Below are 16,851 nucleotides of genomic sequence, written 5' to 3'. Positions count from 1 at the left end.
CCTACCAATCTATCCCTCTAGGGGCATGCGTAGTAGTACTTTGCTTCGAGGGCTAGTAAAATTTTGCAATAAGTATATGAGTTCTTTATGACTAATGTGAGTCCATGGATTATACGCACTCTCAACCTTCCACAATTTTCTAGCCTCTACGGTACCGCGCATTGCCCTTTCTCACCTTGAGAGTTGGTGCAAACTTCGCCGGTGCATCCAAACCCCGTGATATGATACGCTCTATCACACATAAGCCTTCTTATATCTACCTCAAAACAGCCACCATACCTACCTATCATGGCATTTCCATAGCCATTCCGAGCTATATTGCCATGCAACTTTCCACCGTTCCGTTTATTATGACACGCTTCATCATTGTCATATTGCTTTGCATGATCATGTAGTTGACATCGTATTTTGTGGCAAAGCCACTATTCATAATTTTTTCATACATGTCACTCTTGATTCATCGCATATCCCGGTACACCGCCGGAGGCATTCACATAGAGTCATATTTTGTTCTAAGTATTGAATTGTAATTGTTGAGTTATAAATAATAAAAGTGTGATGATCATCATTATTAGAGCATTGTCCCATGTGAGGAAAGGATGATGGAGACTATTATTCCCCCACAAGCTGGGATGAGATTCCGGACTAAATAAGAAAAAAGAGGCCTAAGAAAAAAAAGGCCCAAAAAATAAAAAAAGGAAGAAAAAAAGAAAAAAAATGAGAGAAAAAGAGAGAAGGGACAATGTTACTATCCTTTTTCCACACTTGTGCTTCAAAGTAGCACCGTGATCTTCATGATAGAGTGTCTCCCATGTTGTCACTTTCATATACTAGTGGGAATTTTTCATTATAGAACTTGGCTTGTATATTCCAATGATGGGCTTCCTCAAAACGCCCTAGGTCTTTGTGAGCAAGCAAGTTGGATGCACACCCACTTAGTTTCTTTTGTTGAGCTTTCATATATTTATAGCTCTAGTGCATCCGTTGCATGGCAATCCCTACTCCTCTCATTGACATCAATTGATGGGCATCTCCATAGCCTATTGATTAGTCGCGTCAATGTGAGACTTTCTACCTTTTTTGTCTTCTCTCATAACCCCCGTCATTATACTTTACTCCACCCATAGTGCTATATCCATGGCTTGCGCTCATGTATTGCCTAAGAGTTGAAAAGGCTGAAGCGCGTTAAAAAGTATGAACCAATTGCTCGGCTTGTCATCGGGGTTATGCATGATGAGAACGTTTGTGTGACAATATTGAAACATAGCCTAACTATATGATTTTGTAGGGATAACCTTTCTTTGGCTATGTTATTTTGATAAGACATAATTGCTTGGTTAGCATATTTGAAGTATTATTATTTTTATGTCAACATTAAACTTTTATCTTGAATCTTTCGGATCTAAATATTCATGCCACAATAAAAAGATTTACATTGAGAATTATGCTAAGAAGCATTCCACATCAAAAATTCTGTTTTTATCATTTACCTACTCAAGGACGAGCAGGAATTAAGCTTGGGGATGCTTGATACGTCTCCAACGTATCTATAATTTTTGATTGTTCCATGCTATTATATATTCTGTTTTGGATGTTTAATGGGCTTATTTATACACTTTTATATTATTTTCGGGACTAACCTATTAACCGGAGGCCCATCCCAAATTGCTATTTTTTTGCCTATTTCAGTGTTTCGCAAAAAAAGAATATCAAACGGAGTCCAAACGGAATGAAACCTTCGGGAACGTGATTTTCTAGCCTCTACGGTACCGCGCATTGCCCTTTCTCACCTTGAGAGTTGGTGCAAACTTCGCCGGTGCATCCAAACCCCGTGATATGATACGCTCTATCACACATAAGACTCCTTATATCTAGCTCAAAACAGCCACCATACCTACCTATCATGGCATTTCCATAGCCATTCCGAGCTATATTGCCATGCAACTTTCCACCGTTCCGTTTATTATGACACGCTTCATCATTGTCATATTGCTTTGCATGATCATGTAGTTGACATCGTATTTTGTGGCAAAGCCACTATTCATAATTTTTTCATACATGTCACTCTTGATTCATCGCATATCCCGGTACACCGCCGGAGGCATTCACATAGAGTCATATTTTGTTCTAAGTATTGAGTTGTAATTGTTGAGTTATAAATAATAAAAGTGTGATGATCATCATTATTAGAGCATTGTCCCATGTGAGGAAAGGATGATGGAGACTATTATTCCCCCACAAGCCGGGATGAGATTCCGGACTAAATAAGAAAAAAGAGGCCAAAGAAAAAAAAAAGGCCCAAAAAATAAAAAAAGGAAGAAAAAAAAGAAAAAAAAGAGAGAAAAAGAGAGAAGGGACAATGTTACTATCCTTTTTCCACACTTGTGCTTCAAAGTAGCACCGTGATCTTCATGATAGAGAGTCTCCCATGTTGTCACTTTCATATACTAGTGGGAATTTTTCATTATAGAACTTGGCTTGTATATTCCAATGATGGGCTTCCTCAAAACGCCCTAGGTCTTCGTGAGCAAGCAAGTTGGATGCACACCCACTTAGTTTCTTTTGTTGAGCTTTCATATATTTATAGCTCTAGTGCATCCGTTGCATGGCAATCCCTACTCCTCTCATTGACATCAATTGATGGGCATCTCCATAGCCTATTGATTAGTCGCGTCAATGTGAGACTTTCTACCTTTTTTGTCTTCTCTCATAACCCCCGTCATTATACTTTACTCCACCCATAGTGCTATATCCATGGCTTGCGCTCATGTATTGCCTAAGAGTTGAAAAGGCTGAAGCGCGTTAAAAAGTATGAACCAATTGCTCGGCTTGTCATCGGGGTTATGCATGATGAGAACGTTTGTGTGACAATATTGAAACATAGCCTAACTATATGATTTTGTAGGGATAAGCTTTCTTTGGCTATGTTGTTTTGATAAGACATAATTGCTTGGTTAGCATGTTTGAAGTATTATTATTTTTATGTCAACATTAAACTTTTATCTTGAATCTTTCGGATCTAAATATTCATGCCACAATAAAAAGATTTACATTGAGAATTATGCTAAGAAGCATTCCACATCAAAAATTCTGTTTTTATCATTTATCTACTCAAGGACGAGCAGGAATTAAGCTTGGGGATGCTTGATACGTCTCCAACGTATCTATAATTTTTGATTGTTCCATGCTATTATATATTCTGTTTTGGATGTTTAATGGGCTTATTTATACACTTTTATATTATTTTTGGGACTAACCTATTAACTGGAGGCCCATCCCAAATTGCTATTTTTTTTGCCTATTTCAGTGTTTCGCAAAAAAAGAATATCAAACGGAGTCCAAACGGAATGAAACCTTCGGGAACGTGATTTTCGGAACAAACGTGATCCAGAGGACTTGGAGTGGACGTCAAGCAACAGACGAGGAGGCCACAAGGTAGGGGGGCGCGCCTACCCCCCCGACGCCCTCCACCCTCGTGGGCCCCTCGTGGCTCCATCGACCTACTTCTTCCTCCTATATATACCTACGTACCCCCCCAAACCATCAAAAGCGCCCACGAAAACCTAATTCCACCGCCGCAGCCTTCTGTACCCGTGAGATCCCATCTTGGGGCCTTTTCCGGCGTCCTGCCGGAGGGGGCATTGATCACGGAGGGCTTCTACATCAACACCATAGCCTCTCCGATGATGTGTGAGTAGTTTACCTCAGACCTTCGGGTCCATAGTTATTAGCTAGATGACTTCTTCTCTCTCTTTGGATCTTAATACAAAGTTCTCCTCGATTCTCTTGGAGATCTATTCGATGTAATCTTCTTTTGCGGTGTGTTTGTCGAGATCCGATGAATTGTGGGTTTATGATCAAGATTATCTATGAACAATATTTGAATCTTCTCTGAATTCTTTTATGTATGATTGGTTATCTTTTCAAGTCTCTTCGAGTTATCAATTTGGTTTGGCCTACTAGATTGATCTTTCTTGCCATGGGAGAAGTGCTTAGCTTTGGGTTCAATCTTGCGGTGCTCGATCCCAGTGACAGTAGGGGAAACGACACGTATTGTATTATTGCCATCGAGGATAAAAAGATGGGGTTTATATCATATTGCATGAGTTTATCCCTCTACATCATGTCATCTTGCTTAAAGCGTTACTCCATTCTTATGAACTTAATACTCTAGATGCATGCTGGATAGCGATCGATGTGTGGGGTAATAATAGTAGATGCAGAATCGTTTCGGTCTACTTGTCACGGACGTGATGCCTATATACATGATCATACCTAGATATTCTCATAATTATGCTCAATTCTATCAATTGCTCGACAGTAATTTGTTCACCCACCGTAATACTTATGTTATCTTGAGAGAAGCCACTAGTGAAACCTATGGCCCCCGGTTCTATTTTCCATCATATTAATCTCCTATTATTTCCATTACTGTTTACTTGCTTTCTTTACTTTTACTATTTATCATAAAAATACCAAAAAAAATTATCTTATCATCTCTAACAGATCTCACTCTCGTAAGTGACCGTGAAGGGATTGACAACCCCTTTATCGCGTTGGTTGCAAGGTTCTTATTTGTTTGTGTAGGTGCGTGGGACTCGAGCGTAGCCTCCTACTGGATTGATACCTTGGTTCTCAAAAATTGAGGGAAATACTTACGCTACTTTACTGCATCACCCTTTCCTCTTCAAGGGAAAACCAACGCTGTGCTCAAGAGGTAGCACTTGCTTGCACTAACATAAGTGTGTGCACATATTGATTCTTGGTAACTTTTTCCTTGCCTCAAATTCAGGTTCCAATTCCTTTCTCCTTTTTACTTCCATCATCCCTCAAGTTGCATCAAGAATCAAATAATATGGTAATATGATTTCAAATGATTCTTCAATGCATTGTTCAAGCTCTAACCAAGTTTGCTTATGTGTCTTTTGTCTAACATTATCAAACGCCCTCGTGCCCATAGCCATACATACATGCATTAAAATGAATGAGAATGTGAGTCTCCTTTTCTCCTTCCATTTCATCTCTCTCTTTGCCCTTCCTTGGAGGTAAATGTTTGACAACGTTTTGCATTATGTGGAAGATGCACAATCCATGATATGATTATGTGAAGACTATCGCTATAGCTTTTCCCATTGCTGATCTAGGTAAATAGTTCTAGGCTGACTTCCATCATGTGCAACTAAAAAAGTCTCAAAGAGCCATATAAATGAGTCACATGTTTCATCAAACATCAGCACAACACCAAAAATAGTAGTTTCTCTAAACTAGTTGACCCCAAGAACAATACCAAATGGCATATACTCTTTGTTTGTGCCAAAAATGTGACAACATCACCAAAGTGGGAATCATCAAGTAACATTTTAGCATCAACCCAAAAATATGTTGGCAATATCCTCCTAACAATCAACATTCAAAGCATATTGCAATGATGGATTCTCGGCAGTTGTGAAAATACTTCAACATACTAGCAACATGTCAAAAATCTGGCTCTCTCTATCGCTTGCTTTGCAAATGGTTCTTTTAATCGCAAAAAGTGTAACCAAGGTTAAGCGATCCACCAACTTGACGGCAAACATGTAAACTCATGTCCGGTTTTTGGCATAATTATAGAATCACTAGGGTTTCTATCTTGAAAGCTCGTAATTGTGAAATATTCCTTTGTGGTGCCAACAAGTGGTGGTTTTGTGACAATCGAAGGTAGTGGTCGCGTTCCAACTCAACATCAGTAACTTCATAATTTTCTACTGCTCTGTCAAATGTAATGACCATCTGAACTTTACAATTGGGTCTTGTTTCAACTCTAAAGGCTCATGATAGGTTTGCCCTTTCCTTTTTCTAATGCCCTCATTGGAACAAACAATTTTGCGTGAAGTCACCTTTCCATCCAATTTGCTTAAGTTGGTGCATCTTTTCCGCACATCAAAGCCTATGTGACCCCCATATTCTACACAAAACACCCAAGCCCCATCTAAATCTCTGAATCTCGTACCAACTTGAGGTATCCTCTTGCCAATTTTTTCCATTGCACAACACTTCCACAAATGCATAACACCAAATTCTGCCAAAATTCAAAATGACACGTATAATTAGTGGCGAAGTGATCTAGTTACTAAACAATACAAGAAGACAAGCACAAATGCAAAAGCGGAAGCACGGGTAAAAGCACACTTAACTTAGAGGTTCTTTGGGGTCGAGCTTTCGAAAAAGAAGGTGCACCTTAATGATATAAATAGTTTATCATTCTATTAAGTTAGTATGCCACATTCTACCACAAAGAATCTAACCAACGTTAACTAGCGAATGATTGATTTGTTCCTACAACTCTTCTTACCTTTGAGTTGTGGTGTAAGGTCTCTCCCAATGCTTGGCTCTTAACATGATTTCATAAACAAAATGCATAGGTGGCACGAAAATTAAAGGAGAAAGAGAAAGAAAAGTTGTATGTAAGTGGAAATATTTCTCTATGCAATGCAATTAATCCTTGGATTCTATGCGGCTTTAGTCCATATTTCTCTCTCTTTTATTTGCACAATTGTTCAAAAAGAAGTGTTGAGATGTAAAAATAATCATTGAATGAAATAAGTGCAACATCACTTAGATACAACACTTATGAGATAATGCTCGGGCAATTGTCTTTAAAATAATCAATACTTTTTTCTTCATCATCCAAAATGAGTATGTTTAGTCTATCTACTCCTTCCATTTCTAAATATAAGTCTTTTTAGAGATTTCAATATGAACTACGTATGAATGTATATAGACATATTTTAGAGTGCAGATTCACTAATTTTGCTCCGTATGTAGTCCATAGTGAAATCTCTAAAATGACATATATTTAGGAACGGAGGGAGTATAAAGTATTTTTTTAGCGATAGTCTTTTTTTTAGACAACCTCGCGAAACTTTTTATTAATTGCCACAATGTTTACAGGGATGAAGGAAAAATCTCCAGGGTGACCTAATCAAATATGACGGCCATTCCCGAGAGAAAGAGCATGCTTCGCTAAATTGTGAGCTTCAAAATTTAAGCTCTTAAATTCATGACTAATAGTCTATCTTTTTCTTTAGGGGTACTAATAGTCTATCTATAAAATAAAACGTTGAGAGTCATGAATCATTCCAAAGTCCATCTCAGCAGCCCAACCCAGCAAGACCGGCCCAAAGCCGCCAGGAAAACCCAACGAGCCAGCGTGGCGCCTCCGGTCTCTCCCATTGGCCAGGCCACGGCACCACTCCGCGTGGGTCCCATTCAACCCCTCTGTACCCCTCACCGTCAACTTCCACGAACTTTCCTCGCCTTCCCCACGAAGCAAAAAACCCGAAGCACACGAGTCCGCTTATATAACAACCGGTGGCCAGAGACCGAGACAAAATAGCATCTCACCCCACCCATGGACACCGACCTCGACCTGGACGCCCTCCTCGCCTCCTTCGCCGGCGAGTCCGCCGCAGTCTCCGAGCTCCTCGCCCCGCCTCCGCTTGATGCGGCGGAGGCGGGGTCGCCGGAGTCGGTGACCTCCCGGTCCAGCCCCGCCGGCGAGGAGGTGCTGTCGGAGATCGAGAGGTTTCTGATGCAGGAGGAGGAGGCGGCGGGGGCGGAGCCGGTGGACGGGATCAGCGTGGACGAGTTCTTGGACACGCTGTTCGACGGCGCCGAGGAGGGGGGCGAGAAGGGGAACGGGAGTGAGGCTGAGGCTGGGGGCAGCACCGATGGGGACTCTAGGAGGGGGGAAGACGGGGTGGAGGTGGTGACGCCGGAGACAGAGGCGGAGGTGGTGACGCCCGAGACGGAGGTCGATGGCGATGATCCCATCAGCAAGAAGAAGAGGAGGTATGCCAATTTTGTTATTTGTCGCAGGATATAAATCGTCTGTCATCTAAAATTGGGCATTTTCGTTTATCTTGTTTGCCCGTAGAACTTAGAATTTACATCCAGCTTAAGGAACAATTATCTGGAGGGTCGTTATCATAGTCATACTTAACCTAATCCGTAGTACTACTAAAATGCACAAAACTGTAACAAACTCTTAAGCTTTCAGATGTCTTATTCCGTATGGTGAATGTTACTCATTGGAAGAAATTTTAAGTACATGAGGGCACTAAAATTTTGTAATTGCATAACTTGTCGGTTGACATGTGGGGTTTGACCTTGGCTAAAAGAGCCATATTTTGTACATCTCTTGGTTAAACGGAATGTTATTTTGTCTTGCTGAAAGAATCGTCTTAGAGTCAAAAAATTCTTAACCAGATGAGAACTATCCAGTATTATGTTTGAGAAATAGGGATGCTTTTTTTCTCAATTGCAAGGCTATTTGGGAGTTGGGACGTATAGCCTCTTACAAGTTGCATTTTTTGGTGATTTTTCAGGCAAATGAGGAATAGGGATTCTGCCATGAAGTCCAGGGAGAGGAAGAAGTCATATGTGAAGGACTTGGAGACGAAGAGCAAGTATCTCGAGGCAGAGTGTCGCCGCCTCAGCTACGCACTTCAGTGCTGCGCAGCTGAGAACATGGCACTGCGCCAGAACATGTTGAAGGATAGGCCTATTGGTGCTCACACAGCCATGCAGGAGTCTGCCGTACTTTCGGGTAAGATGCTGATGGTTTTCACCATAAGCTGTATGAATAAAATTCTATTGCTGATGGTTTTCATTGCTCAACCATGCTGACAAACAACTAGTGCATTACTGTCTGGACTGCAAGTATCTCTAACGTTGGCTTGTGCTCATGTAACTTGAAATTGTTGATATATCCATTTAAGCTTATTGGGTTATGCAACCCTATTGCACTCAGAAAATCTAATTTCCGTTGGTGATATCTGATCGTTTACATTAATTGAAAATAATCAGAACTTAGCGAGCTTGATGTCTCAGAACTTAAGAGTTTGCATGAAATGCAACCTGGATTACTTGCTCGCAGAAACTTAAGCTGTGCTAAATGTAATTGTTTTCATTTTGCAGAAACCCTGCCGCTGGTTTCCCTGCTTTGGCTAGTGAGCATCGTGTGCCTATTCCTAACGCCCGGTCTACCCAACCGAAGTCTGGTGGCTCCAAGGAGAGCCGAAAGAGATCTCGCAATGGTAGCCGGAAAGCCAAGCAGTGATCAACCAGAGACCTTGGAGCTTCTGCTCCATGGAAGGCGCTGGAGGGGCACAAGGGAGAGGATCAAGCTAGATACTCCGCCATTGCGTGCAGCTGCCGCTTGCTAGACTAGTGCCGGCTTATTCGCAAGTTTCCAGTATGTAGTGTAGTTAGCAATGAATGTCTATTATGTGTTCTCTTGCTGCCACCGTGGCTTTATCCATGACTATCTTTCTTCTCTCTCTGTTCCCTTTGTTCTATGATCATCTAATCAGATGCTAGTTTTGAAATCTGGCGTTCTGTGTTACTTTATGTCTCGGCATAAGTTCGGGCACTCTGTCTATCTCTCTGGGTTTATGTAACTATGTGAATCCTATTTTGCCAATGCCAGAATGACGTTGATGTCAAATTCAAACCATAGAAAGTTCACGGGTGAAGTCACAAGTGAAAGGCCACTAAATCTTCAGTGTAGTTGTCAAAATTACAGTAACGGCAAGCAGCTAGTACAAGTACAGTACTGTAGCGTTTTCCTGCTTTTGGGGTTAGGAAAATCTCCTAATATGGTTCATTTTGTGTATATAATAACGATTCTGCAAAATAAAATAAAATACAATAACGATATTTTGTTGATCACCAGTTCCAAACCTTCTGGAAACGGCATGTTTATTAGAGATTCATTTACCTTTCGTAATGTTCCTCTTCTCATTCAAAAGTCTTTCCCCTGTCTGTGGATGGACTGATTTGTTTGCAGGTCTTTTCTTCATTTATCTTCTATTTATGCACACGAACCCTTTTTAACTCCAATTTCACATCATAATTCAAACTTCAATGTTCCTACCCCACACAATACAGATCCATATATTTTTTCTGAATCATGCAAGAGAATTGCACGTGTTATATTAGATGAGGAAAATGAGTACATCATTGTTCATGAGCAACAAAACAGAAAACGGTGGAAAGAAAGTCCAAGCTACATGCTGAACTACTAAATCCATAATTATGAAAATCACTTTTAAAAGCCAAACACTAACGATGAATTATTGTCATCCTCAAGAAATTCATCGACATACTGCCCCAACAATGAATCCTCAAAATATCCCTCCAATATCATTGAACATTCAATTTTATTACTCATTTAAACATCATATATTTACAAAAAAAAATGAGAAGACATTTTGTCCAGCACCTTCAAGGTGTCAATGGGGGCGGCCTTTCGGAGCTATGTGGGGGAGGATGGGAGAGGTGACAACGCGCTCGCGGTGGCCAGAGGAGCGGCGCCGAGGATGGGAACATGCAACAGGTGGGGCTCGTTGGAGATCGCAAGGCACCGGATCTCAAGTTGTTGTCCTGAGTGCGCGGCGGGAGACTCGGTCCTAGTAGTCGCCCAAGCAGCAATTTGGAGAGGAGAGAGGGGGAGGGGGGCTAGGCGGAGGAGGAGGGCGCTGTGTCAGATTGGGCGGTAGCGGTCATCGTGTCGAAGAAGAGTCACACTGGGAGAGCGTGGCACGAGAGGCTGGAGGGGGGGGGAGACCTCGCAGAGATTTGCCTGGCCTGGAGCTTCCGTGAGCCCAACCTACAACTTGTTTGGTTGGAGTCCTGAATAGTCAAACAGTAGTCAGTCTTGGAGCACCTGGTATATTCATTAGCCTGGATAAAATAGCAGGAAAATTCATTAGCCTGCACCAGGCATTCTGGATCGGTCACCTAGCTCCGGAGTGGGAATGTAATCCTACTTTTCTCGTGTGGGCCAGTGGATATATATACAGAGATAATTGTTATGCAAGGCAAGACACTAGCATGTCAAGTGCTCCATCATCAAGAGATACACTCATCTCCAAAATCATACATATAAGGTGAAACTTCTCCATTACACATGTCTACTTTGCTCTCTCAAGGGAAACAACATGAAAAATCAAGTATTAGGTCCAATCCAAATACCCACACAACACTTGTGTAGTGCCCGCATATCTCCATATGATCTAGATCACACCTACATCTCTCCATATGCTCTAGATAACACCTGCATCGACTCATTAGATGCGCCAGCGGGTAACCCGTCTCCATTCGATTAATCCTTATCTGCAGTCGAGGTAGAAGGATGCCCTCATCAATCCTCGAGTGAAGAGCAAGGGCTCGGAGGAAGCTATGAAGCTGGTGCTGATGAAGTTCTCACCAACCGTAGAGGTTAGTGAAATTATCCTTTTTGAGTTTTTGTTCCAGTATGTTTCAATGGTGCTGACCAAGTTGTCGAAGAAGACTCGACATGCCACAAAGGTTTCGACGATCTCATGGAGGCCCGTTGGGTTAGCTACTAAGGACATCGAGCCAAAAGCAAAGATCTATCCCTGTAGACGTCAAAATTGTTGAAGGATCCCATCTAGATCTTGGTCCCAGCCAGTGCAACCCATTGCATCACTGATGAAGTGAAATCCGGCGGACCCTTCGATGGAGTGTTGCGACTAGACGGAAAGGACAACAGGGGAAAGAGGAGAACTGATTACCTAGGTTTGGGCCCTCACTTTGGAGGTAAAATGGTGAATCAGTGGGTGATGGTAGGTATGAGATTGGTTGCCCTTATCGACAAGCCCTGCCCAGGCTTATAAAGGATACCCGGAGTCTATGGTTTGCAAGAGTCCCAGCCAATCTAAGGCGGTGAAGGAATTCCTAGCCAATCTAATCCTCCTAGGATGTCGGCTTCCTTGTCTTGGGATCCAAGTACTCCGGGTCCTTCCTTCTAGCGAGCCCACGTGTAACACCCCCAGTGTCATGCTACAGTAATCCCCTAATAATGGCGCCATGTCATCATGTTACTGTTGCTAATCTTCACTTGATCCAAATCACAATTCAAATTCAAATCCAATCTAAAGTCAAAAATTCATATTTGCCAAACCTGAAAACTAAAATGTTCAAAGTGTGGCAAATAATCTCTAGGTATTTGTCATGTTGGAACCAACCTCTTTTAGATTCCGAAAGTGCTCCTGGAAATTATTTAGTGGGCCAGCAGCATTTGAAATTGGCCTTTTCAATTTCTAAAAATGGTTAGACAACTCCTTTGACCCCAAAATTTTTCTGCCTTCTAGAATTGTTGTGTTTGATTTATGTGCAAAGTTTCACAGCTAACAAATATTCTTTGCTAGCTCATTTAAATAGAACCAGTAGCAAAAGGCAAAAGCAGAAATAGAATAAGAGAAAATGGTGCACTATGCACTTGGGCTCGAGTGATACAGTACCTAGGCCCAGCCCATCTCTCCCTTATCCTCGTCCTCACGTACAGTAGGAAGAGAATCTGTGCGTGGAGCACATCCACGCCGCCCTGGCTGTTTTTGCCGCCGTGTCGACCATCCGATGCATCCCCGACGAGGATAAGATCGCTCCCGGCCCTGTAGACAAACCCTAGCCCTCACTTATCCTCTCGCTTGTCCTCTCCCTCTCTGTTTCCTCCCTCTCGAGATGTCGTCGATGCGCTGTCGCTATCCTCGCGACCACTGGCCTCCCCGGCGAGCGGGATGTCGTCCAGGAGGAGCGCCGCCCTCTCCTTCGTCGCCCCGGGGGCCAGCCCAAGCTAGGACGCCGCGTAGCCTCGCCATCGCCTCTTCTTCCTGCCACGGTCGCCGCACGTCCCCGCCATCGATCTCCACCACCGGGCCTCCCCGGCCATCTCGAGCTCGCCTACGACCTCCCCGTGAGCTCCTCCTCCATTCCCCCTACTACCCTTTGCTTCGTCGCCGTATCGCCGTCCCAGTGCTTCGGCCGCCATGGCCGGCGCTCGCGCCCGCGCCCGCTCACCCCGCCCCACTGCCACGCCCCGTACGCGCCGCTCCTGCATCGCCCGCGCCTGCCTACGTGAGGTCGCGGTCCCTGCTGCTCGGCTGCTACTTTGCCGCTACTCTGCTGATGCTTGGGTGCTGCATTGCCGTTGCTCTACTGCTTGCTGCTGCTCCTGCGGCTGCACATGCCGCTGCTCCTTGCCTGATGTTGTTGCTGCTGCTAAAACTGCTACCGCTGCTTGTCTTGCAGCTGCTACTGCCTCCCGTGGCGCGCTGCTTAGTTGCTGCTGTTGCGGGCGTCCGCTTTCTGCTCCTAGTGCAGCCGCTGCCGCCTGGTACTGCTGCTGCTTGCCATGGCCGGGCCTTGTGTGTTTTTGCGTATGTGTGCACAGCCACGGCTGGTTTGTGCCATCGGCCGGCCCCTGGTTTAATTAGGCTAGGATTAACTAGGACTAGTTTAGATAGGAAATTAATTTAGTGGTAAGTTAGTCTAGTAGTAGATGACATGTAGGCCCCATTAAATAAGTTAGGTTTATTTAATTGTTTAGGTAAATAGTCCATGACATGTGGGCCATAGCTCTCCTTTTGACTAGTCATTTTGACTTGGTCAACTCGCATTAAAAGTAATTTTAAAAAATCTAGAATATTGATAAAACTTTAGAAATTCATAGAAAATAATCCGTAACTCGGATGAAAAAGGTTTATACATGAAAGTTGCTCAGAACGACGAGACGAATCCGGATACGCAGCCCGTTCGCCCACCACACATCTCTAACATATCGAACTCGTAACTTTCCCCCTCCGTTTCATCTGTCCGAAATTGCGAAACATCGGGAATACTTTCCCGGATGTCCCCCCCTTCGCCGGTACCACCTACTGCCGCGTTAGGGCACACCTAGCATCGCTCATTGTCATGTCACGCATCGTCATGCTTATGTTTGCATTGTATTTACTGTTTCTTCCCCCCTTCTCTTCGGTAGACTACGAGACCGATGCTGCTGCTGCCCAGTTCGACTACGGAGTTGACGACCCCTCCTACTTGCCAGAGCAACCAGGCAAGCCCCCCCCTTGATCACCAGATATCGCCTATTCTTCTCTATACTGCTTGCATTAGAGTAGTGTAGCATGTTACTGCTTTCCGTTAATCCTATCCTGATGCATAGCCTGTCCTTGCTTCTACTGTTGTTACCTTTACCTGCAATCCTACATGCTTAATATAGGATGCTAGTTTTCCATCAGTGGCCCTACATTCTTGTCCGTCTGCTGTGCTATACTATCGGGCCGTGATCACTTGGGCGGTGATCACGGGTATATATTTATATACTCTATACATGACACCTGTGGTGACTAAAGTCGGGTCGGCTCGTAGGAGTACCCGCAAGTGGATCTTTGTGGCGGAGCGACAGGGCAGGTTGAGACCGCCTAGGTGAGAGGTGGGACTGGCCCTAGACGGCGTCCGCGGTTACTTTAAAATTAACACGCTTAACGAGTTCTTGGTATTTGATCTGAGTCTGGCCATTTGGTCTATACGCACTAACCAGCTACGCGGGAACAGTTATGGGCACTCGACGTCATGGTATCAGCCGAAGCTCTTTTTGACGTCAGCGACTGAGTGGTGCGCGCCGCATTGGACCGTAAGCTCGCGCTTGTATTAAGGGGGCTAGGTCTGCTTCCTGCCGTGTACGCAACGTGTAGGTGTGCAATGGGCGATGGGCCCAGACCCCTGCGCGCATAGGGTTTAGAGCGGCGTGCTGACCTCTCTGTTGAGCCTAGGTGGGGCTGCGACGTGTTGATCTTCCGAGGCCGGGCATGACCCAGAAAAGTGTGTCCGGCCAAATGGGATCGAGCGTGTTGGGTTATGTGGTGCACCCCTGCAGGGAAGTTTATCTATTCGAATAGCCGTGTCCCTCGGTAAAAGGACGACCCGGAGTTGTACCTTGACCTTATGACAACTAGAACCGGATACTTAATAAAATACACCCTTCCAAGTGCCAGATACAACCCGGTGATCGCTCTCTAACAGGGCAACAAGGAGGGGATCGCCGGGTAGGATTATGCTATGCGATGCTACTTGGAGGACTTCAATCTACTCTCTTCTACATGCCGCAAGATGGAGATGGCCAGAAGCGTAGTCTTCGACAGGACTAGCTATCCCCCTCTTATTCTGGCATTCTGCAGTTCAGTCCACTGATATGGCCCTTTACACATATACCCATGCATATGTAGTGTAGCTCCTTGCTTGCGAGTACTTTGGATGAGTACTCACGGTTGCTTCTCTCCCTCTTTTCCCCCTTTCCTTTCTACCTGGTTGTCGCAACTAGATGCTGGAGTCCAGGAGCCAGACGCCACCGTCGACGACGACTCCTACGACACTGGAGGTGCCTACTACTACGTGCAGCCCACTGACGACGACCAGGAGTAGTTAGGAGGATCCCAGGCAGGAGGCCTGCGCCTCGTTCGATCTGTATCCCTGTTTGTGCTAGCCTTCTTAAGGCAAACTTGTTTAACTTATGTCTGTACTCAGATATTGTTGCTTCCGCTGAATCGTCTATGATCGAGCACTTGTATTCGAGCCCTCGAGGCCCCTGGCTTGTATTATGATGCTTGTATGACTTATTTATGTTTTAGAGTTGTGTTGTGATATCTTCCCGTGAGTCCCTGATCTTGATCGTACACGTTTGCGTGCATGATTAGTGTACAGTCAAATCGGGGGCGTCACAAGTTGGTATCAGAGCCAACTGCCTGTAGGTAGCCCCCTTTCCAACTCATTGGCCGAAGTTGAGTCTAGTCACTGAAAAACTTTTACTAACATTGGCTGTGTGTCTTACGGGCCCACGTCGCCATTGGGTGGTATTAGGATCTTTTACTCCTCGTCTATTCTCTGGGATTCTGATCTCTCTTCTATTCGGGTTAAACATTTTACTAACTCTGACATTAGGTTCTCGTACCCACTTCCTCCCGGAGAGCCCCGACATTATCGATGATCGCTTGCTTCGCCAGAAGATTCCGCGGATACTCCTCGATGTTTCTCAAGACCCTGTGCCAACTGCCTTGCAGTTCCTGACCATCGATAATCCCCCCTGAATAACATCCTTGCCGCTTGTACCTTCATCCCTAGTTGCTCTTGTTATTACAAGATACCACTAGTACTCTCCGATGTTCCGAGAATCCTTTGTGCCTTGTGCTTTGCAGCTTCTTTTCAAAATGCGGATAATTCACTTAACCGGGGTTCGTTCATCCCCAGTTGTTCATTTGCTTTCCAAATACCTGAAAAGGCTTTCTGATCTTTCAAAATCCTCTGTAGCCTATTGCTCTTGATTCTCCTTGCCTGCTTGCATTAGGATTAATTCCATATGTCTAGCAATATTCTTTAAAATTCTTTGTGATTGTCGTTCTGTTCCTATGGATTCAGCATGTGTGCGAATACTCGCAATCATCAATCAATCCTTGGAAATTTTCTTTCCGGCTCAGACATTCTTCCAGATATGAGCTGGTTCTTGCCCAATCCAGATTTGATAGGGTACACCTCTAAGTCTATTCAACTTACTCATCTTTTGATCAGAGCCTCTGCTTCTGATCCTTCGTCTTGAAATCATAATTCCTTTGTACCCAAGCATCGAATCATTCAGACATTTCTATAAGCCGATACCTTTGCATCCCTTCTTCATCTGATTGATTACTGATACTCACATCAACTCTATCGTGAACCGCCAGATCCATTTCTGGGTTGTTATCCGACAGTGACCTTCACATCCAAAGTCTTGTGAGTTTTTCCCTGATACATAATACCTTCGGTAAATTGAATCATATGCTTTGACTTCGATACTCTGCTTTTGAACTCGTATCTTTTGCTTGGTTGATGGTGGTATAGATTCTTAAAAATGCCCCGATGGGTTGAACTTATGCCTTCCATAATCCGTGTGAACCCAAGAGTTCTCATGAGTCTTACTCTTCTGGTACTTCGCCAGATAAATCCTCTGCACTACAATTTCTTCGAAAACGAGGA

General features: G+C 44.0%; 1 protein-coding gene across 1 annotated transcript; it reads left to right on the top strand.

Annotated features, from left to right (window-relative positions):
- The first annotated feature begins 7,279 nt into the window (after positions 1 to 7,279).
- On the top strand, positions 7,280 to 9,368 carry LOC109770338 (bZIP transcription factor 50). The gene is made up of 3 exons (XM_020329042.4): positions 7,280 to 7,830; positions 8,367 to 8,587; positions 8,959 to 9,368. The coding sequence occupies exons 1-3, from the start codon at positions 7,391 to 7,393 to the stop codon at positions 9,204 to 9,206; spliced, it is 909 nt and encodes a 302-aa protein (XP_020184631.1). The 5' UTR covers positions 7,280 to 7,390; the 3' UTR covers positions 9,207 to 9,368.
- The last annotated feature ends 7,483 nt before the right edge of the window (positions 9,369 to 16,851 follow it).

The sequence above is a fragment of the Aegilops tauschii genome, chromosome 7 (assembly GCF_002575655.3).
Source record: "Aegilops tauschii subsp. strangulata cultivar AL8/78 chromosome 7, Aet v6.0, whole genome shotgun sequence".
Lineage (NCBI taxonomy): Eukaryota > Viridiplantae > Streptophyta > Magnoliopsida > Poales > Poaceae > Aegilops > Aegilops tauschii.
Note: the sequence above shows the minus strand (reverse complement) of the source record. Positions and strands in the feature narration are given on the sequence as shown.

Excerpts from the sequence above, each read along its gene's own strand:
- LOC109770338 (XM_020329042.4), top strand. The coding sequence starts at position 7,391 with ATGGACACCGACCTCGACCTGGACGCCCTCCTCGCCTCCTTCGCCGGC. Across the intron at positions 7,831-8,366 it reads ATCAGCAAGAAGAAGAGGAG|GCAAATGAGGAATAGGGATT; the intron begins GTATGCCAATTT and ends GTGATTTTTCAG. Across the intron at positions 8,588-8,958 it reads GGAGTCTGCCGTACTTTCGG|AAACCCTGCCGCTGGTTTCC; the intron begins GTAAGATGCTGA and ends TTCATTTTGCAG.